General features: G+C 33.4%; 1 protein-coding gene across 1 annotated transcript; it reads left to right on the forward strand.

Annotated features, from left to right (window-relative positions):
* The first annotated feature begins 872 nt into the window (after positions 1–872).
* LOC100455857 (phosphoserine aminotransferase-like) lies at positions 873–4,230 on the forward strand. The gene is made up of 3 exons (XM_054551165.2): positions 873–1,064; positions 2,213–2,254; positions 3,623–4,230. Exons 1-3 carry the CDS (start codon positions 873–875, stop codon positions 4,151–4,153), a joined length of 765 nt encoding a protein of 254 aa, XP_054407140.2. The 3' UTR covers positions 4,154–4,230.
* The last annotated feature ends 18,346 nt before the right edge of the window (positions 4,231–22,576 follow it).

The raw sequence follows: 22,576 nt of genomic DNA on the forward strand, positions 1-22,576 counted from the left end.
AACATATAGGTAGACCTTGTCTGTGCTTCACAAACACTGCATTTTTTATAAATTGAAGGTTTATGGCAATCTTGCATCAAGCACGTCTATAGGCACCATTTTTTCAACAGCCTAGGCTCACTTGTGTCTCTGTGTCACATTTTGGTAATTTTGCAATATCTCAAAGTTTTTATTATTATTACCTGTTAAGATGATCTGTGGTCAGTGATATTTGATGCTATTATTGTAATTGTTTTGATATGTCATGAACCGCATCTAGGTAAGACAGAAAACTTAATCAATAAATATTCAATGTGTTCTGACTGCTCCATAGACTAGCCATAGCCCAGTCTCTTTCCCTTTCCTTGGGACTCCCTACTCCCTAAGACACAATAATATTGAAATTAGGCCAATTAGTGATTCCACAATAACCTCTAAGTGTTCAAATGAAAGGAAGAGTTGCATTTCTCTCCCAATAAATCAAAGGCTACAAATGATTAAACTTAGTGAGGAAGGCTTGTTGAAAACTGAGATAGGCCGTAGGCCTCTTTTGCCAGCTAGCTAAGTTGTGAATACAAAGGAAACATTCTTGAAGGAAATTAAATGTGCTACTCCAGTGAACACATTAATAATAAGAAAGAAAAACAACATTATTACTGATATGGAAAAAAAGTGTAGTGGTATGAATGGAAGATCAAATCAGCTACAACATTCACTTAAGCCAAAACTTAATCCAGAGCAAGGCCTTAACTCTCTTAAATTCTGTGAAGGCAGAGAAATGTAAGAAAGCTGCCAGAAGAAACTTTTGAAACAAACAGAGGTTGGCTCATAAGGTAGAAGGGAAGAAGCAATCTCCATCACATAAAATTCAGGGTTAAGCAGCAAGTCCTGATATGGAAGCTGCAACAAGTTATCCAGAAGATCTAGCTAAGATAATAAATAAAGGTGGCTACAAAAGGCAACAGGTTTTTAATGTAAATGAATTAGTCTTTTATTGGAAGAAAATGACATCTTGGGCTCTCATAGCTAAGAAGTCAATACCTATCTTCAAAGCATCAAAGAGAGGGGCTAACTCTTGCTTCAGGGTAATGCAGCTGGTGACTTGAAGTTAAAACCAATGTTCATTTACCTTTCTGAAAAGTCTAGGGTGCTTGAGAATTCTGATAAATCTACTCTGCCTCTGCTCTATAAATGGAACAACAAAGCCTGGATGATGTTTAATTTATTTACAGCACGGTTTACCGAATATTTTAAGCCCATTGTTGAGTCCTATTGCTCCTTTAGATTAGATTCTTTTTAAAAGACTACTTATTTATTGGCAACGTGACTCGTTGCCCAAGAGCTCTAATGGAGATGCACAAGGAGATTAATGTTGTTTCATGCCTGCCAACACAATATCCATTGTGCAGCACTTGAATTGAGGAGTAATTTCAACTTTTAAATCTTATTATTTAAGAAACGATTCCTTCAACGAATATGGACAAAGGAAACTGAAAACCTGGAAGGATTCACCTTTGTAGGTGACATTAATAACTTTGGTGAGTCATTCATAGGAGGAGATAAAAATATCCACATTAACATGAGTTTGGAAGAAGTTGACTCCAATCCTCGTGGATGACTTTGAGCAGTTCAAGTGGAGGAAATATCTGCAGATGTGGTGAAAATAGCAAGAGAATTAGGACTAAAAGCAGAGCCTGAATATATGGCTAAATTTTTTTCTATTTCATGATAAAAGTTGACCCATGAGAAGTTACTTCTCATAGATGAGCAAAGAGTGTGGTTTATTGAGATGGAATATACTCCTGGTAAAAATGCTGTAAATGTTATTGAAACAACAACAAAGAATTAAAAATAGTATGACCTCAAATTAGTTGATAAAGCAGATTTGAGAGGATTGACTTTAATTTTGAAAAATTCTACTGTGAGTAAAATGCTGTCAAATAGTATTATATGTTACAGAGAAAACCTTCATGAATGGAAGAGTAAATCAATTTTGCAAACATCATTATTTTATTTTAAGAAATTGCCACAACCACTTCAACTTTCAGCACAATCACCCTGATCAGTCAGCATCAAAAATATTAGGATATGCTGAAGACTCAGATTATTGTTGGCATCTTTTAGCAATGAAATTTAATTAAGATACGTACATAATTTACACATAATGTCATTGTACACTTAGACTACAGTGTAGTGTAAATCTAACCTTTTTTTTTCTTTTTTTAAACTTTAGGGTCAGAGAATACATGTGCAGGTTCGTTACATGAATATACTGGTATAGTGGTGAAGTTCATGCTTCTAGTGTACCCATCACCCAGATAGTTATCATTGTACCCAAAAGATAGTTTTTAACACTCACTTTCCCCTAACCTCCCAACTATAGGAGTCCAAGTGTCTGCTGTTTCTATCTTTGTGTCCATGAGTACCTATTCAACATAACTTTTACATGCACTTAAAAATCAAAATGCTCTTTGTGACTGGCCTTATTTTGATATTCACTTCATTGCAAGAGTCTCAGTCCAAACTCCTGAAATCTTACACAGAATATCATTGCAAGCAAATTGTTGCTTTTTAATTCCTTCTGCCATATCTGCCACAGCAACCTTGGCATCTCAGTAAGTGTATTAGTTTCCTACTGCTACTATAACAAGTTACCCATATTTTGGGGTCTTAATGCAAATTTATCTTACAGTTCTAGAGGTCGGAAGTCTGGAAAGGGTCTCATTGGGCTACAACCAGGGTGTTGGCAAGGTTGCATTCTTCTGCAGGCTCTAGTAAAATATGTTTTCTTGCATTTTCCAACTTCAAGAGCAAGCTTGCATGTCTTGGCTTATAACTCAGCAGCACCATTGCCCAAATTCCCATGTTGCCATCTGTGTGGTTCTTTCTTCTTTCACCTTTTTTTTTTTTAAGATGTTTTAGGACTTTAATGTTCTTTACATATTCAACATAAAGTACTGACAATAGATAAACAATAGGGGAAAGACTTTTCAGCAAACTATCACTCTCGTCATCAAACATTACAAAGAAAACAGTCAAGAGAACAAAGGATAAGGTAATTTAACAGAAATGTTTAATTCAATGTCGTAATTGAAAAACAACCAACCAATCAACTTTTTCTTCTACCTATGGAAAGAATGGTAAAAATGAATCAAGAACTTCTAGATCTTTTTCATAAAACAGCTTAAAAAGAGGAAGGGGAAGACTGGGGAGGGGGTGCAACTGTTGCTAATGGAATAACGCACAAGGCCAAGGATTTAATAAATTCTAAAAGTGTCTACATGTATCAGTGTTAACTGTATTATTAGAAATATAAATGTATAGAAATATAAAGTATATGGTATTAAAAACAGACCTCGCTAATATAAACATACATAAAGTATGTCACTTCTCTTGTAATAACAGTATAAAGATCGATCTACAGTTTGCCCTTTGCCTGGTACTCTTAAACCACTCCTCCAATGGGCAATGTTGACCTTCAATCAGCCGCTGAACCCAGGAGACCCCACAGATGTCTAGATTCAGCACGTAGAGGGCCCCACCTACCCTCTATGCTGTGTGTTCCTGTGACTCTAGAAACAATTAATTGCAACTTACATTATTAAGTCCACAGGGAAGTTTGAAATCTGACTAGAAAAAGTAGCAGCAAAGGCATTTTGCTGGTGCTGGCTCTGCTGGGGTCACCGTGGAGATTGTCCATGATGACCTGCTGGGATTTGCCCTCCAAGAGTGCCCCTCGGTCCTGGAATACAAGGTGCAGGCTGGAAATAGCTCCTTGTGCAACATGCCTCCATGTTTCAGCATTTACATCATGGGCTTGGTCCTGGAGTGGAGTAAAAACAATGGAGGTGTCACGGCCATGGAGAAGCTTAGCTCCATCAAATCTCAAATGATTTATGAGATTATTGATAATTCGCAAGGATTCTACGTATGTCCAGTGGGGCCCCAAAATATAAGCAAGATGAATATTCCATTCTGCATTGGCAGTGCCAAAGGAGATGATGCTTTAGAAAAAAGATTTCTTGATAAAGCTCTTGAACTCAATATGTTGTCCTTGATAGGGCATAGGTCTGTGGGAGGCATCCGGGCCTCTCTCTATAATGCTGTCATGATTGAAGATGTTCAGAAGCTAGCCGCCTTCATGAAAAACTTTTTGGAGATACATCAGCTATGAACACATCCTAACCAGGATATACTCTGTTCTTGAACAACATGCAAAGTTTAAAGTAACTTGGGGATGGCTAGAAAAAGTTAACAAACACAGTATTTTTCTCAAATGAACATGTTTATTGTAGATTCTTCTTTTTTGAAGGAACAACAGCAAAACATCTACAGCTCTGAAAAGCTGGTGGGATCTAATGTTCACCTTAATTCTGACTTGAACTGGAAGCATTTTAAGAAATCTTCCTGTTGCTTTTCTTCTTTCACTTTTAAGGTCTCTTATGATTACATTATGCCTACCAACGTAATTTAGGATAACCTCTCATTTAGAGGTCAACTTATTAACAATCTTAATCTTGTCTGAAATATTAATTCCCCTTTTCTATATAGCCAAAGATACTAAAGCTTTAGGAGCTAAGAATATCTTTAGTGGACATTATTCTGCTTACTACAGTCTATATATGTTATTATACTTTCATATTTCTAGAAGCCATTCTACTAGTGTTTCTGCCTCATCTCCCAGAGTTTCTGTGTGAATATTTAACCATGGGACTTTCTTTAGAGGTCAAGTGTTCTTACAATTAAGCATGGGCCTGGTCCTCAGCTTTCTCTTCCTACCCAATGTAGAAGATGAGATCTACTTTGCACAATAATAAGGAGACTTGGTTTTACCTTTACAGTTAGCATTAGTTGCCAATTAATTGCTCTGTTTTTTGTTATTTTTCCCAAAGTAATTGAACTGAGCAATTCTACTGTACTCAATGTTATTATTTCCCCTATATTCTCCAAGGACTGATGGAATACCTAGCTTGCATATCCCCACCAATTATATCATCCCACTTTATTACAGGTGAGCATGTTAACAATTGCACTGCTACCTTCGTCAAGAGCTCTCTCTCTGCTCCACACCATGCTTATGGAATCCTCATTTCCAGATGGGAGATATTTAATCCAGTTCGAAATCTCACCTAAGTGTTTTCTTTCTGACAAAAATGCTGTGTTAACATTTCCAAGTTGGTTTCCCCTGCAAGCAGAGTGTAAAATGAAGTTTTGCATACAGTAGTTATATTTTGGAGTGTGCTTGAATTAATTCCTCTAGAATGGAGAGGAAGAAAAAGTGAATGGACAAAGAGACAAATCAAGTGATCTTAAAGGAAACCTCATAAAACCAGGTGAAGAGTTCCACAAATAGTATGGAGAGGCTAAGGCCCTGGGACAGATGACTCGCTTCAACTGAAACAATTCCTAAAGAGTGCTGAGAGTAGAGGACTGAACAATAAATCTCATTTCTGAAGAGTATCTCTGAGTATCACAGCATCCATGAATTTATAGTAGATCTTTCTCTTGCTAACTCTGTCTTTCTCTTAAAAACTAGTCTTCCCCACCCCAATTGCACTTTGCATTTAGAAATAAAAATCCTAAAAACACAAATCACCTCAAAGTAAGAAAATAGAGGCATGACAAAATGCCTGAACAAGAAAAAAAGAATGAAAACAATAGCCTGGCTTGAACATGAGAAGAAAATGAAGTAAATACAGGTAGAATACCAAAGTTAAAATACATATATCTGCCATATATGTTACAAATCCAGATTATATTAAAGGCAGGCGATTGAAATTCTCTTACACTAAAAACAAAGTTGCATTATTTCCAAGAGCATGTTCAGGGAACTTTACATAATTAATGCAGTCATTAATTATTTCATTACAATATTTGACTACCTATTCTGTGTCTGACCATGAATTAAGTGCCATTGATTCAAAAGTGTATAAATAAAACAGAAATATGCATGATGCAACTTATTTCCCATGTGGAGGCAAACAGTAAGATATAAAATAAAAACTCTAAAGAATAAAATATCATTATTTCAGAATATACAAAATATTTTTATTATAATAAGTAGTAAATGAACCAGGTGATGTGATAAAGAATAACTTGGGAAGGTATTTTGACTAAGAATTATTTAATATTAGTCAGGTTATCAATAATTATTGTTCAATTTTTAATTAATTAAAAGTTCCTTGAGATCCATTGTCCAGTTTGATCTTTCTTTCTTAACATTTTCTTCATTTCATTTAGAATTCCTTGGTACAACCCCACACCATAGCTTCTTATCATAGTTACTAAAACAGTAATAATATAGCGTACAGTTTACATTAACTGTTAATATTTTAGAATATTCTAATCTAAATTCACAGCTCTATTTCTCTTTTCTTAGGATATAAATATCCAGTATAGGTACTATGTTATCGCCATATTTCTAAAGTTCATTTTGACTCAATTTTCAATGTTAATGGAAATTACTGACATATTATTACTTAAAGAATTACAAACAATGGTAATTACTAACTAAAGGAAATAAAGATGAACAATTTCTAAATATATAAAGTTATTGTGTGCTTTGTGTGTTTAAAACGGTTAAATTATTTTTTAAAAGTATAGTACTGTAAAACTGTAAGTTGAAACTATGATCACTTACTTGGCTTGAAACTGATGGCTTAGAAGATGAAGTTCCTTGCCTGTACATTCATGTGTGTGTATATTCAGCCAGCTTTTTATTATTTACTTACACATTATAATTTATTATTGAAAAACAGTATTTACCATGTATACCTGTATTATGGTTAAGTATAATTTCAATCTAAAATAAAAAATCACTTTAAGTTCAAGTTATTTCTTTAAATCTGTGGGCAAGAGTCAGAATTTCTTTAAATCAGAGATTTTTAACTGCCGAACACAAACTACAAATGAGAATTTCCTTGGCAATTTAGGGTACTAGAGAAGCATGATAATAAAGTTATTTTTTAAATGATTCATATAGGTATGTCTGTTTATAATACACATGAGAAACTCCAATTTCATTATATACTTGAACAATTCCATAGAAAAACCCTCAGAATAAGATGGTTAGACAATAACATAGCCCTGCTTAGCACACTGCTGTATAATGTTTCTTTTTTCTTTTCTTTTCTGAGACGGGGTCTTTGTCACCCAAGTTGGAATGCAGTGGTGAGATTTAGGCTCACTACAACCTCCGCCTCCCAGGCTTAGCTGATCCTCCCACCTCAACCCCCCAAGTAGCTCTGAAACTACAGGCATGCACCACCACGCTCATCTAAATTTTTGTATTTTTGGTAGAGATGGGGTTTTGGCTTGTTGCTTAGGCTTGTCTCAAAATCCTGAGCTGAGGCAATCCGTCTGCCTTGGCCTCCTTAAGAGCTGGGATTACAGGCCTGAGCCACCTTGCCCAGCCTTGAATAAATTTTACCACAGAAACCCTTGAATATGATCGATTTTCTTTCAAAATAGAAGAGGACATACACACTCCTCAATGTAAGCCCTTTTAAATAAATTTTTTAAAATCCCTCACCTAATCCCCTCAGAAAAATGTTATAGTTTAACATAGTGTTCTATTTCAAGAATTATTTTATCTAATAAAACGGATGTACATGGGGCTTTGAGCAGCTAGACTTGATGACATAGAAAGGTGGCAGCAAACTAATAAGTACATATGCTCTCAGAGGCAATTTGTAGAAAGAAAAAAGGTCACCTCACATTTTTCATTGCCTTTGTTCTAAGAAAGAATGCAGGTTTCCTGGATGTCTGCACCCCAGCATTCAATTGCAGGTGAGGCAATTTTTTTAGGTAAATAAATTTCCAGTGGAAGTGCTCAGTGTTTCAGTGCAAACAGGAATCTTGCACTGTACCCTCAAAGCTTTGACATCAGCTGTGTCAGCTGAGAGGATTCTGATTCTGAATATAAAAATCTGATTCATCATGAGTTTGACACATGCTGCTTCAAAAAACTGAAGGAGCCTCCAAGTCTCATTCAGAGCTGCAGCCTGGCAACAATTTCATTTTTGTCTTCTAAGTTGTTTTCCTTTCACCCTTTTGCTGAGCAGAAACTAGAAAATGATTCTGAGAGGAGCTGCATACTGCAACAGATGTATTACACATAAATATACAGAAACATACAGAGAGCCCTGGAGAATATAAGCTAGTGTTATTCACAAAATCTGTCAATTTCCTAAAACTCAAAGCATAAAACAGAAATAAATACTACATTGATCTTGCTTATAATCATTATGGGATAAAGAGTTACTTCCCAAGTAATGACTAATAAAATCTGTGAAACAAAGAGAAAATAAAATCCATGAGGAAACTGTGTGATACTGAAAGAATCAGCAGAAAATTTAAGTTGATAATTTTCTTTTTTCCATCCTCTAACAGAGGCATACGATTTATTTTTAACTTACAAGTTACTTAAATTCTTGATGTAATATGTATTACCTTAAACTCGTTCTGGTTTTCTGTACAGTTCATTTGCCTTAGCTCCATTCACCCCTTCAGCACCACTGTGTCAGGGTTAGGGATAGGGCAAATATGTTCGTTACACAGTCTTGTTTTATTCAAAGTCTTTTTTTTTTAAAGGGCCTTTCCAGTTCCTGCATTTGTGCCTTTAAAAACTTGCATCAATACCTTGTGATCACAATAATAGATATGTCAATTATTGATACTTTTCATAAATACAGGTCAATATTTTTCTCAAGAATGTTTGCACTTTAAGGCTCAAGCAATGTTACCTAGTAAGAATGCTGACTCAGTTAAAAAACTGTAAAGCTCTCACATGTAGAGCTAGGAAAAGATTTTTCATGATGTAGAAATTTCCTTTTATAAAAACCTAACATCTATTCTGACTATAAAGTTTATTCTGCTCCAGTGTTTGGACTTCTGGTAGGCTGTTTTTTTAAACCCTAGTTGCAATTAAAGTGATTAATCTCACTTTCTTAATAAATAATAAAATTTGGCCTTCAATGAAGATGAGCTTCAGTAATCTAAGAAATAAATGAACCCCAAATTCTTTATTTCTTACTGAATACAGATAAATGTGAGTTTGTGTGTGTGTGTATGTGTATATATATATATATATATATATATATATATATATATATATATATATAAAATTAGGTCCTGTATAATTACCTTTAAAAACTGTCTTAATAGAAATGTGACTGTATGAAATATTAATCAATTTAAAATTATCGAACCCTGGTACTTTGTCATAACAAGTGTGTCTATTATCATGTAAAGCAACATAGACTATATTTAAATTAACCATGAATGAAAAATTTTTAAAAGTTCATCAACCTTCTGTTTCTTTGTGTACATGTGGAAAGAGTATTGCTATGGCACTTAAATGCACAATTATATATTCAATTTAATAGACTACTTCATTTTAATAAAATTCTAATTTTTATGAAATTCTAATATTGCTAACATTTAACATCAACAAAAGCATTGCTAGGGTAAGCAAATAGTACTTTAAAAATGATAATTTACCCATATCAATCCAAACTGAATGGGAATAGGAAAATAGTCCTCTTGAGTTTACCTTATTTTTTATATAGGAAGTCAAACTATAAGTTATTGATGAAATGCCTGAAAGTCTCTATGCAATGCAAGAAGAATATTAATATAACAGAGTCCCAGCATAAAAATATAGAGCTATGTATTAATCAGAGTGAATTATAGCTTTGACTTGCATTGTGCTCTAAATAAATGCAGGTGAGAAAGAAGGGGTTAAAATTAATAATTTATACTAAAACCAGTAAAACAATAGTAATAAACTTAGTAAGCACCTAATTCAGCACACCGTTTACATTTTACATGTATTAGAGGCAATTTTTGAAAAACTGTGTTGAATACACTTGAATATCTTACACAGTCATATATTGTGAAAAACTGTGTTGAATACACTTGACTATCTTACACAGTCATGTATTTTGCTCATGACTGCATTTTTAAAATTTATATTTTATATTTCTCTGTATTTCACATATTTTGGTCTTATTTCTTCCTATTCTGTTAACAAGGGATTATATAAAGTCCATGCCATGATTTATAGATGGATTGTGTATTTTGTGATGCAAAACTCTTATATAACTGGATTTTGGCACCCTACTCCCATAAAAAAAATAAATAAATAAAAGGATGTGATAAGATCTGTCAATGCATTAGGAAAAAATGTTGTCCACTCAGCATTTTGGGGATAGAAAGAAGGGAGGACAACTACAGGGCAGAGTGTATTTATTAATACTTGGGAATTAGTAGCTGAGGATTAAAATATGATTATTTGCTATTTGGCTTTCAGTGTTCTGAATGATTCCTTGATGTTACAATAATGTAGTTACTACAGAACTAACCTGTGATTAAGGAGGCCTCTTCTCTTTTCTTTCCTCTATGTTAATTATAAGGAGGGATTCCACAAATGAAAGGCATAGCATCTATGTGAATTTAATGACATGTCACCATCATAATAGTAATATTACCTAAAGAAAGAAGTTTCTCTTAGGGAAATATACTATAGAAATGTGAACAGTTATGATCATTTTGATCATTTAAACCTTTAAAGGACTTTTTTTTTTTAGTTAGCCCTTGTTTACTGCAAGAATAATGTAAAATACTCTGCATTTAAATCTTGGATGGTAAAAGTTTACTTTTAGAAAAAAAGTTACTTTATGTATCATACTAATTACCATTAAGTTATGTGGATAGGAGCTAAAATGTAACTGATATTTATCAGAATTAATGCTTTTATCTACCTAACAGACACTTCAATTATCTCTTCTTTCTTTTAGCAGTTCCTTAATCCATCATTATTAAATATATTCTGGCTGACCAAGAATGTCGCAGCATCTTTAACCTGGGTTTTTCAGCTGTATTGTGATAAAGGATGCAATAAAAAAATGTAGCTACTTTGAGACAAGACATTTTCTTCAGTAAAAATATCCATTAGTCTGAGAGCTGCCTTAGCTCCCCACTCCAGTCCAAATATGAAGTGAACAGATCTTTCCGAGGTACACACATGCAGCCCAGGGAGTGTTCAAAATGATCCATTGAGATAAATAGATAATAGAATTTATATTTCTATTTTTAAATCCAGAATTTAAAAATTAAAAAAAAAAAACCTTTACTATACTTAATATACAGTTTGTCCTTGAGGTGTTCACTTGGTCTGTGCCTGGTATCTCACATGTCATGTGGGTTGTGTGACGTATCAAGAAGTAGGGGTGGAAGTTCTGGGGAACTGGAGGTTTGACAGCAGCAGCCTCTCCGTTTCTCGGCCTTGACTTGTATTACACTGTATTGAGGTTTCCTATGCCTGGCTAAGTAGACTTGGAAAGTATACTATCAAGTTTTAACTAAACTAACTCTCACAAAATTGGCATACGGGTAAGAAAAAATTCCCTCAAAGAAACTGCAAATTGAATGCATCTGAAAAAAACAAGCAGAGGTGAGAAAGAAGAATAAGGTGATCTGACACCAGCTACAACACTTGTATAAGTGCTTCAGGCACATAGCAAGATATTTTTATGCATTTATGTCTAAACACATAATAATAATGTATTTAGATTTGATGTCAGTCATTAATTTAGGAATCCCCATGGAAACAATTTTAAATATGTATTTATAACCACTGTTGTTAACAACGAATTTCACATCACATGTGTATTGTGATGCCTTAAATTGTAGAAATATTTTAAGCTCTCATCCACAAGCTATTGAAAAAATGATTCATTTTAATCTAATACTTTAAAAATATGTTTAGTCATTAAGTACATGATTATAATAAATAAGTACATATATCCATATTTATATTTTTAAACAAACAGATCTAATTGAAAGAGCACTATCTCAGAATTCAGTATACACAAGTTTTTTCATGGATTACTACCACTTGTTTAGGTTTTAGTTCAGAGGTCAAAACACATAAAATCTAAGAGGTTTTCCTCGATCCCTTTATATTAAAGAACATCTTAATAAAGTTAGTCTGTCTCACAGTATCATTTTTGTCCTTGGAACATAATGGTTATCTGAAATTATCTTATTTATTTGTTTGTTTGTAAGAACGTATATGTCATGCCGGCTTCTTGTTTGTTGTCAATGTGCTTTCTCAATTTCCGGTACTCAGTGGACAATATTTTATTAATTTATTAAAAACATAGTTTTCTTTCTGGTCTATGGAAACTATGTTTTAGATGAACGAATAAAATATCTTTAAAAGCATGACACTTTAAACATTTTTGTTATGCGTGGCAACTTTATAAACTGGGAAGTTCTAAGAAGTATCAGCACAGTTTTTGTGCCATGATTTTACTACTCAATATTTATTTTAAAAAAATTAAAAAAAACAGTTGTCCTGTAATATAGCTATCCACATATTTGGAGGGAGAAGGTAGAATTTACAATAATAAAAATGATAGCTATTTTCAATCATAGAATTCCTTTCTTCACTTTCTATTTGCTTCTTGTCCAGATTCCAGACACAGAAGATCCCATTAGCTAAGTGAATTTCAAAAGAGATCACATATCTGTATAATACAAAAGTGTACATCTTGCACTTCCCACATTGTCAACACATTCATCTACATTTGTCTTCCTCTATGTGATAAATTATTAGGTCCTTCATATAGGAAAAGTGGTAATTCATTATAACTTTGTGAAACAAAACCTTAATCAATGAAATGAACATCAGATAAGCTCCTTGTCTGTATTCTTGCTGAAGAATCACCTCTGGATTTCCCCCTTCATTTTTTCCTGTGAGATGGCTTTTACCCACAATGACCAGTTGTAACAGTTCCCTGATGTTGCAGAGTATTCAATCTGTTGAGCAGGAATTGAAGAATAAAATCAAATTATCTTACTAAGCTCAAGTGAATTGACTAGCAAATGCTATTTTGATATTTTAAATCAACATTTAGACTGTAGAGGGTCAATATTATAAGGATCTACCAATTTCTATAATCGACTGTAAAAATTAAAATGGGATGACAAATATCATACGCATATTATTGCTCATTAGAATGATTTAAAAATTTCTGGATATATACCTAGCAGTGGGATTGCTAGATCATATGGTAGTTCTTTTAGTTTTTTGAGAAATCTCCATACTGTACTTCATAGTGAAGAGTAAATAAAAATGTGTGAATTTACATTCCACAAACTGAGCATAAGGGTTGTCTTTTTTTATATCCTCGGCAACGTTTCTTATTGCCTGTTTTGGGGACAGAAGCCATTTTAACTGGGGTGAGATGATATCTTATTGTAGTTTTGATTAGCATTTCTCTAATTAGTGATGCTGAACATTATTTTCATATATCTGTTGGTCATCTGTGCATCTTTTAAGAAACTTCTATTTAGATATTTTCCCTATTTTTAATCATATTATTTATTTTTTTCTCTATGAAGTTGTGTGAGCTCCTCACACATTCTGGCTATTAATCTCTTGTCAGTTGGATATATATCCAAAAGAAAAGAAACAGGTATATCAAAGAAATATCTGCACTCTCATATTTATTGCAGCACTATTCACAGTAGCCTAGATATGGAATCAACCTAAGTGTCCTTCAAAGGAAAATTGCATAAAGAAAATGCGGCATATATACACAAACAAATATTATGCAGCCAAAAAAGATGAAACCTTGGCATTTGCTACAACATGAGTAGAATTGGAGGTCATTATTTTAAGTGAAATAAGGGAAGCAAACAAAGACAAATATTGCATATTTTTACCCATATTTGAAAGCTAAAAAGAGAGCGAGAGAGAAAATTGAACTCATGGAGATAAAGAGTAGAGAAGAATGAGGCTGGGAAGGGCAAGAGAGAAGTGGGCAGTGAGAATAAAGTGAGGATAGTTAATGACCGCAAAAATACGGGTAGAATGAATAATATCTAGTATTCACTAGAACAATAGGGTGACTGTAGTTAAAATAATTTGCTGCACTTTTTCAAATAACTAAAAATGAATTGGAATGTTATTTTTTATTCTATTTAAATGTTATTTTATTTTATTTTAAGTTCTGGGGTACATGTGCAGAATGTGCAGGTTTGTTACACAGGTAAACATGTGCCATGGTGGTTTGCTGCACCTATCAACCCATCACCTAGGTATTAAGCCCAGCATGCATTAGCTATTTCTTTCTGATGCTCTCCCTGAACCCAATCTCCCCAGACAGGCCCCAGTGAGTGTTCTTCCTCTCCCCATGACCATGTGTTCTCATTGCTCAGCTCCCACCTATAAGTGAGAACATAAGTGTTTTGTTTTCTGTTCCTGCATTAGTTTGCTGAGGACAATGGCTTCCAGCTTCATCCATATCCCTTCAAAGAACATGATCTCATTCCTTTATATGGCTGCATAGTATTCCATGGTATATATGTATCACATTTTCTTTATTCAGTTTATCATTAAAGGCATTTGGGTTGATTCCATGTCTTTGCTATTATGAATAATGCTGCAATAAACTTAATACAAAGAAATAATAAATGCTTGATGTGACGGATAACCCCAATTACCCTGATTTGATTATTATAGATTGTATACCTGTATCAAAACATCACATGATTCCCAAAAATATGTACAATTCTTTTGTACCCATAATAATTAAAAATAAAAATTAATTTTTAAATGATGAAAAACCCAAGTAAGTTTACTATTTGAATACAGCAACAACAGAAGTAGAATATAAATTAGAATATCAGACTCATGTATTGGTGTCATTAGAATACATTTAAAGAGCTGATTTGTAACCGTTCATCTCAGATGAAGTGGGCCCTTTCCTTACTAGGCTGGATAATCATTATTGCTGTTTGGATAGAAAGAATGTACAATTTTTCCAGTACTTTTTAATACTAAAACAACATATTTTAGAGGCAAAAACTTTGTTTAGGCATTTTCATATATGTATCTATTAATTGAAAGGATAAATAGAATTAAATTTAATACAATCACAGTTCTGTCTGTTGTTTCAAAAACAAGCCCTGTGTCTCCATATGTTTCCCTGAGACTAAATAATTCCTATTTCTTCTCTATCATAAATAAATGTTAGAAATTAAGTCTTTTTTATGGGCATGTTCAAAAATTTATTCTGGGTTTTCAGAAAGGTAGATTTTAACTTTTCATTATTACCTAATACAATCAGTGGCCTTTATTATATACACAGTTATAATCACAAATCATGAAAACTGTACATCCGCTGAGTTTTTCATGAGGTTGAAAAAGTTAAGACAATGGACAAGGTCTCGCTAGTCCTGGTAATCATTGTACAAATTCTAAAATGGACCTTTGTCATTGAATGGCTTCGAGAAATACTAGAAATTATTTTCTGAGTTTTTTTTATAAGTATTAATTTCAGAACTATGCCAATACTTTATTTATAAAGGCACATAAAATATTAATCATTAAGCACACATTCCAAGAACTGTGATCATGATAATCATATCAAAAGTATCATCATCATCATCATCATCATTATATTACTGAACACATAAATGATTTTCAATCTCCAACTTATATTTTTAGGGTCATTCTCTAATGTTATTAAAACACTCTTGAAAATTTCTGTAGCAATTTTAAACATTTAGTGACACTATGAAAATGTGACTTTTCTAGGCATATTTTTTATGTATATTATTTTTACAGTAAGTTTGTAATATATGTTGAAATAGATGTATGCTATATAGCATTATAACCATAACTACTCCCATTTTTTTTAAAAAAAGATTTAGTTCTTTTTTTTGTAATTTTTAATTTCTGTGGATACGTAGCAGGTGTGTATATTCTTGAAGCACATAACATATTTTGATACCTGGCCGGGCACAGTGGTTCACGCCTGTAATCCCAGCACTTTGGGAGGCGGAGGTGGGTAGATTACTTGAGATCAGGAGTTTGAGACCAGCCTGGTCAACACGGTGAAACCTCGTCTCTACTAAAAATACAAAAATTAGCCTGTAGTCCCAGCTATTCCAGAGGCTGAGGCAACAGGATCGCTTGAACCCAGGAGGTGAAGTTTGCAGTGAACCGAAATTGTGCCACTGGACTCCAGCCCAGGCAACAGAGACTCCGTCTCAAAAGAAAACAAACAAACAAACAAACAAACAAACAAACAGAACCCAGGTATCTTGATGCCAGCATACAATGTATAATAATCACATCAGGGTAAATGGGGTATCCATTACCTCAAGCATTTATAGTTTATGTTACAAACAATCCAATTCTATTATTTCAGTTTTTCAGTTATTTTTAAATGTGCAATTAAATTATTATTCACTATAGGCACATTGTTGTGCTATCAAATACTAGATCTTATACATTCTTGCTATTTTTTTTTTTACCCAAAGACTAAGAAGGGTAGTGAGGGGGTAGGGAAAAAATGTGTAGTATAATATATACTATTATATATGCAAGTAGGCAGGGTGAAGGGAGTCAGACAATGCAGGGTAAGCATGTGAATTTTGTGAAGGAGAACGGGAAGGAAGAAAGTTAAGTAGGAAGAATCTCACACTGAAAGGGAGTTCAAAGAAAGTTGTGGTCAGACCTATGTATGGGACATTCTCAAGCCAATTTCACCCCTAGAATTCCACAACCTCACAGGAATGAGCCTGTTTTTCTATCCCTGCCACACCTAATCATTCTTTGGAAGCACTCCATGAAAAGCAAGGGTTCTGAGCTATTATGATGGTAGATTCTGAGTGCAGAAACTGAGGCTATCTGTCTATATGGTCCCTGAAGCATAAGATCAGAGACACACATTTTCATGATCACCCCAGCCTACCCTTATCCAGCCCATGTTAAGGAGCAGCTTCTATATTGGACTTTTCTTTTTGAGGGTACCTAAGACAAGAGAAGTTTGTGGGGTGAACTATAGTCTTAACTGCTGCATTTGATTTTGGTGCTACACAAGCACTAAACATCTTCCTCCCAAAACGTGATTTTTAATTTTCCATACCCTCAACCACAATCGGGGCAGATCTTGGTGGTTCGTCTGGCAGTGTGAATCAAATCTTCATTCCTGAGGGGTCTGAATTTTTGATACTTATCCCTCAGGCTCAGATTGCTACACTTGTACATTCACACTTATTTAAGGTGATACTGGGAAACACACAAGCAGATCGCTTTTGTTCCAAATTTATCTCTCCCTGAGCTACTTTAGTAAAAGTAACTTTTCCTCCTGCTTTCTATCAGCATCCATTACCTCTGTATGTGTGGTGACTCGTTTTTCCCTAGCAGGTCCCTGGTACCTAGTTACAAGGATTTCAAAGAAGGTACCTACCAGCAGCATGCAGTTAAATAGGACCCTGACAAGAAAGCATCTCCTTAGACTCAGAACCTCCAACCCTGCAGAATCCAAAACCGTGAGAATAGAAGGCAAAAAGTTCTTCCAAGGGTCGTGGGAATGATAGAAATTTGGCCTACTGCTGCTTCTGTCATTTGAATCCTGGAGCCACACATTTCTTTTCTGGGGGAAAAACCATTTCTTCTTTTGCGTACACAACACCACATCAGGGCTTCTTACTCAACATATATACTACATCCTGAAAGATAGCTCTTCCCCCCGCCCGCCATCCTGCTGGAGTGTTGCTTCCAAGCTTCTGCTTTAGATGTGTCTTTTGAAAGGTTTTCCAGGCTTTTGTGAGGCCAGCTGCATCTGGATGTTACAGTCAGTGAATTCCATAATCATGAGGCCATTGCCACACTTCCATCCTCTGGTCAGATGCTATACCATCTAGACATTCAAAGGTAGCACAAGCTAGTTATGAGTGATGCCTTCCCACACATACAACACACACTTATCATGGGCAATTAAGTTTTCATGCTTGAATGACTGAAAAATTATCTTTTTTGAATTTATAAAACCTTACCAGAATATTTAACAACTTGATAACCAGGTATAAAATTTTCAAGGAATAAAAATTAACCTTCAACCTTACAAATTAAGTTTTTTCTTCATCTAAGGAAATGTATTCCACCCTAACTTTAAACATTTTCATAATCATTTTTTAGTGTTCTTTTCCTTTTGTTTTTATTACGTCTATTTGCTTTAATGCATTTGGATTTTTCCTCTGAATTCTATAACATCCACTTATATAGATAATATATCTGAACATATGGAGATATGTACATAGAATAACATCTCTCTCTATATATATATAGATACATAGATACAGTACACATATACACACATATATAAATTTTGTTAGCCTTTTGTTAGCCTATACCATTAGAATTTGGATTATTTTCCTAACTCAGATGATACTTTGGATCCATTGTGCTTGAAAGAAAAACAAAATAAAAAACATTTATTCTCCACAATTTACCCAAATCTTTACAACTTTTGCCACTAACTTTTCTTCTAGAAATAGAAAGTAGAAAATAGGCATAACTTTCAAATGTTGAATGGTACAAGTTTTTAGCAAAAAATGAGGACTTAAATTTGAATTTCCAATGAGTGGCTCTCCTCATTAGGTTATCAGTAATCAGCAGGCTCAATGAAACACGTGTCTGTTTTTTTTAATTTTTTAATTGCCTTTTTTGCCTTTTTATTAAGATTTTGTTATTGTTGAAAGTGCCTCTTGGTAATCATGACAGAATATTTTTGGCATCTTAAGATTTCTTCCAATATGAATAGCAAAATACAAAACCCTGGCATATTGCCCCTTCTCTGGTAAATATACTCCAGAAGATCCTGCAACTTTTCTTGGGAGGGCATGCATAATATATGGAGCTTTTAAAGCATGTAAATATTAATTAGGTTTATGTAGTTGTTGCTTCTTTTTCTGTCTATATCTGAGTAAGAGCTACACATGGATTCCTAGAATCCTTGATTGTCTTTTTCCCTTGTGAATGCTTTTGAAATAATGTGGTTATGGTTTGAAGAGCATTCTTTCTTTGAAGTAAGGACTGCCATTATTTGCCTTTCTTGTTTTAATTACTTTGTTCATTTATCTTGGTTTCGGGTGAGAGGAGAACATTGTAGTATAGATTAACATTTCATTATAAACTGGAAAACATTAAAGAGTCTTAAATGTCATAAAATAAAGAGAACTTGATTTCATGTTGAGGAGTTTACTTGACATGCTAAGTAGTTTTCTCAAAGTAATTAGTTTTACTTAAAGCAATTATTTCACAAAAATCACTAAAAGTGCAATACCTTTAGATTCAGGTGGACTCAAGTGAATAGATTATTGAATAAGATCAGATATATTTACTCTTCTTATTCGTTTGAAAGTAAAAGGTTTAGAACTATTTTTTCTTGAATTTTACTATTAGGCATATGTATTAAGAATAGTAATATAATGCCATCTACTTGCTACTTTGGAAAATGACTTGGTAAAACTTTACCTTGAAAGTCATACTACATCAAATTATGTGCAATTAGCATAACTATTATATAATAGTATGGTAACATAATAAATTAAAATATATATTTTATAGTGATTCTTTCCCCTTGAAATTTGCATGAATCCAGCATTTCTAGTTCTGATATAAACACTTGAAAATCTAATGTCAATTCTCATCTTCTGACAATGAAAATTCTTTGGAATTTATGATTTTCTTTATGATATTTGAATGTTTTGCTTAAGGACATTGCCAGACTTCAGTCTTCAGATATAGTAATATGCCCCAAAATTTTATAGGCTCATTCCTTTGTGCTTTATTGGCAAAAATACTCATATAAATATTGTTAAGAAATTGTTACAAACTAAGATATAGTTCAAGGTAAATACAAATGGATTTGACTTATATGACACTAATTTATTTTTATTCTCCTGCTTAGCCATCATAGAATTCAAAAGCAAAAATACTCTTCAAAAGTAAAAACAACAGCCAGGTATGGAGGTTCATTCCTCCAATCCCAGGTACTTGGGAGGCTGAGGTGGAAGGATCTCTTGAGCCCAGGAGGTCAAGGCTGCTGTGAGCTGTGATCATGCCACTGCACCATGGCCTGGGCAACAGAGGGAGACCCTATCTCAAACAAAAAAAAAAGTAAAAAAGACTGTATGTTCTTTATTTTGATTATTCACTTTAAGTAAATAAACATCATTCCATTTTGAGAAAAATCTATTGAGAACTTAGGCATGTAATTTCCACCACTTCTTCTGCATTCTACATTTTTAACTAACAGGTTCACCTTTTTTGGCTATATATATATATAATATATTTATATATTTATATATATTTATATTTATTTATATAATAAATATATAAAACTATATATATTTTATATATATATATAACTTCTAATTCTCAATATATTGTGTATTGCCTGAGCAATGAATATGGAAAAAAGATAATAAAATCCAAAAAAATAAGAATGAGAAACTTTCAAATGTCTAATTTTTATGTGTAAACATGTCATCTAAAAATGAAAGAAGTGTAGTCTTCCTTAACCTTGCCTAGAGTTACAGATGAAGGATAGGACACCAATACAACAGCATTTTAGAAGGATATGTGGCTAAAATTTATTGCTATATGAAATCAGACTATTACCCAAATTCCATAAAAAGTTATTACTAAGTAACCATTTAAGTGGTTTCTTTTGTATCTCATTTAAGTTTTCCAACACTCTTGTGAAATAGAGAATATTATCCTCATGTCACAAATAGAGGGGCTAAGCCACAGAGAGCTTCAAAAACTAAAAATTTAACTCATTTGAATTTTAACCAGATAATTTTACAAGCAATGGTATACAGCAGAAAACAGGGACATGTGAAATCTTAGATTAAAAAGATCTAATTACTTCATGTAAAATTCTAGGCCTAAGGACATTATACTAAGACATATTGGTCTAAAAATTCCAAAATAACAAGACAGAGCTCAAATTGTTGTTGAGACTGACTCTTGAAAAAATAAATCTTGAAGCAAAATGGAAATTGGGCAAAAAGAACCCAGTGTGCATGCCCGTTGATTCAAGGGTTCCCTAAAAAGCAGCCAAGCAAAGGTCTTCAAAATGATCTCAGTGTAACCTTCAAAACTGTCAAAGAGTGAAATCCTATTTGATATCTAAGATAACAACTTAACCTAAATGTACTATTTAAGGCAATTAGAAAGAGTTTTGCTGGTCAAGCACAGTATCTCCAAATAGAGCAGTGCTAATTTTTTTTGTAGAATTTTTTAAAAGCCTGGAATCCAATGATTGGTAGAATTTTTCCAAGCGAGTGACTTGACATCATTTGTATAGAGTGAGACTCTGTTGAGTGGTTGACATTCATAAGATACTCCATTTTTAATTGCTTGACTTTTAGAAGTGAGGAGCCCTCATTGATTGGCTGGAATGCAAAAGCGTGTTCATTGAGGTGAGTTATTGTTACTTACTGATTAAACTGCATTAAAAATCATTTCAGTCGCTACTTGTCATAAAAATAAAACTCCTACTTACTGATTAGGCATGTTAAAACTGCAATGATGCAGAACAATTCATCTTTTCCTAGGAATATGGTGAATATATTCCTAGGAATATGAAGATACATATTCATTTTACTACAATTACTAATTTAGGTGCTCCATGAGATAGATATACTATTACCCACATGTTCTGAAATGTAAAATATATACTCTTCTGAGAAGGAGGCCAACTGGTTTGACAGATTTTATTTAAATCAAAACTTGTATTTATCTATTTCAGGTTGGCTTTTGAGAAAACAATTGTATCTTTAACCTGTGTCATGAGTGAGTGCTTATTACATTGCTTTATTATTCTCAAGAACACTGTATAACTCTAATTAAGAAGATTTCTAAGCTGCCCCAATACTATAAATTCATGTCATGGAATGTGACGGTTGGAAGAGTAAAATTTCCCTAGATTGAAATATATGTTCAGCTTCCTAGTAGAAAAATGCTGTTTTTCCACTGTATTATTTACTATACTAAATAATACTAAAGAATAAAAGCTCTCTTTTTTAGTATGGCTCATTACATTTGAATTACATTACATTACATTTGAAAATATTGATAAGATGAGCTAAAGCCATGAAAACCTATTCAATGTATTAATACTTTTTTATTTAAATGAGCAAAAAAACAAGATTAACTAAAACCTATTTAGTTGACATCAAAGACCTTTCGAACATGTATTTTCAAGTAAGCCATTTAATTTAACACTTAAATACTTTTGGCAATTAAATCTACATTGCAGACTTCATTAACCTGGTTAGAGTTATTCTTCCTGATAATAAATTGCATCAACAATATAGTGCAGCCTTTTAAAAATGCAAATACATCTTCACCCAGCTATTCTAAATTAGCAGATTAATGAGCATGCTCTAAAGAGCAATACAGAAAAAAAAAACAGCAACCTGGAATTAGGTGTCAGAAGATCTCAGAACTAATCTCAGCACTAATACTAACTAGTTGCTTAATTTTTCATAAGCCAATTGATCTTTCTGGACCCTCAAGATTTGAACAGTACTGTGACTAATTTTGACTACAAGAAGTTGATCTCATAACACACACACACACACACACACACACGTATATTATATATATATATGTAATAGTTATGTAAACATGTATAATAGTGTATTAGTCTGTTCTCATGCTGCTAATAAAGACATACCCGAGACTGGGTAATTTATAAAGAAAAGCAGTTTAATTGACTCA

Source organism: Pongo abelii, chromosome 2, assembly GCF_028885655.2.
Source record: "Pongo abelii isolate AG06213 chromosome 2, NHGRI_mPonAbe1-v2.0_pri, whole genome shotgun sequence".
Taxonomy (NCBI): domain Eukaryota; kingdom Metazoa; phylum Chordata; class Mammalia; order Primates; family Hominidae; genus Pongo; species Pongo abelii.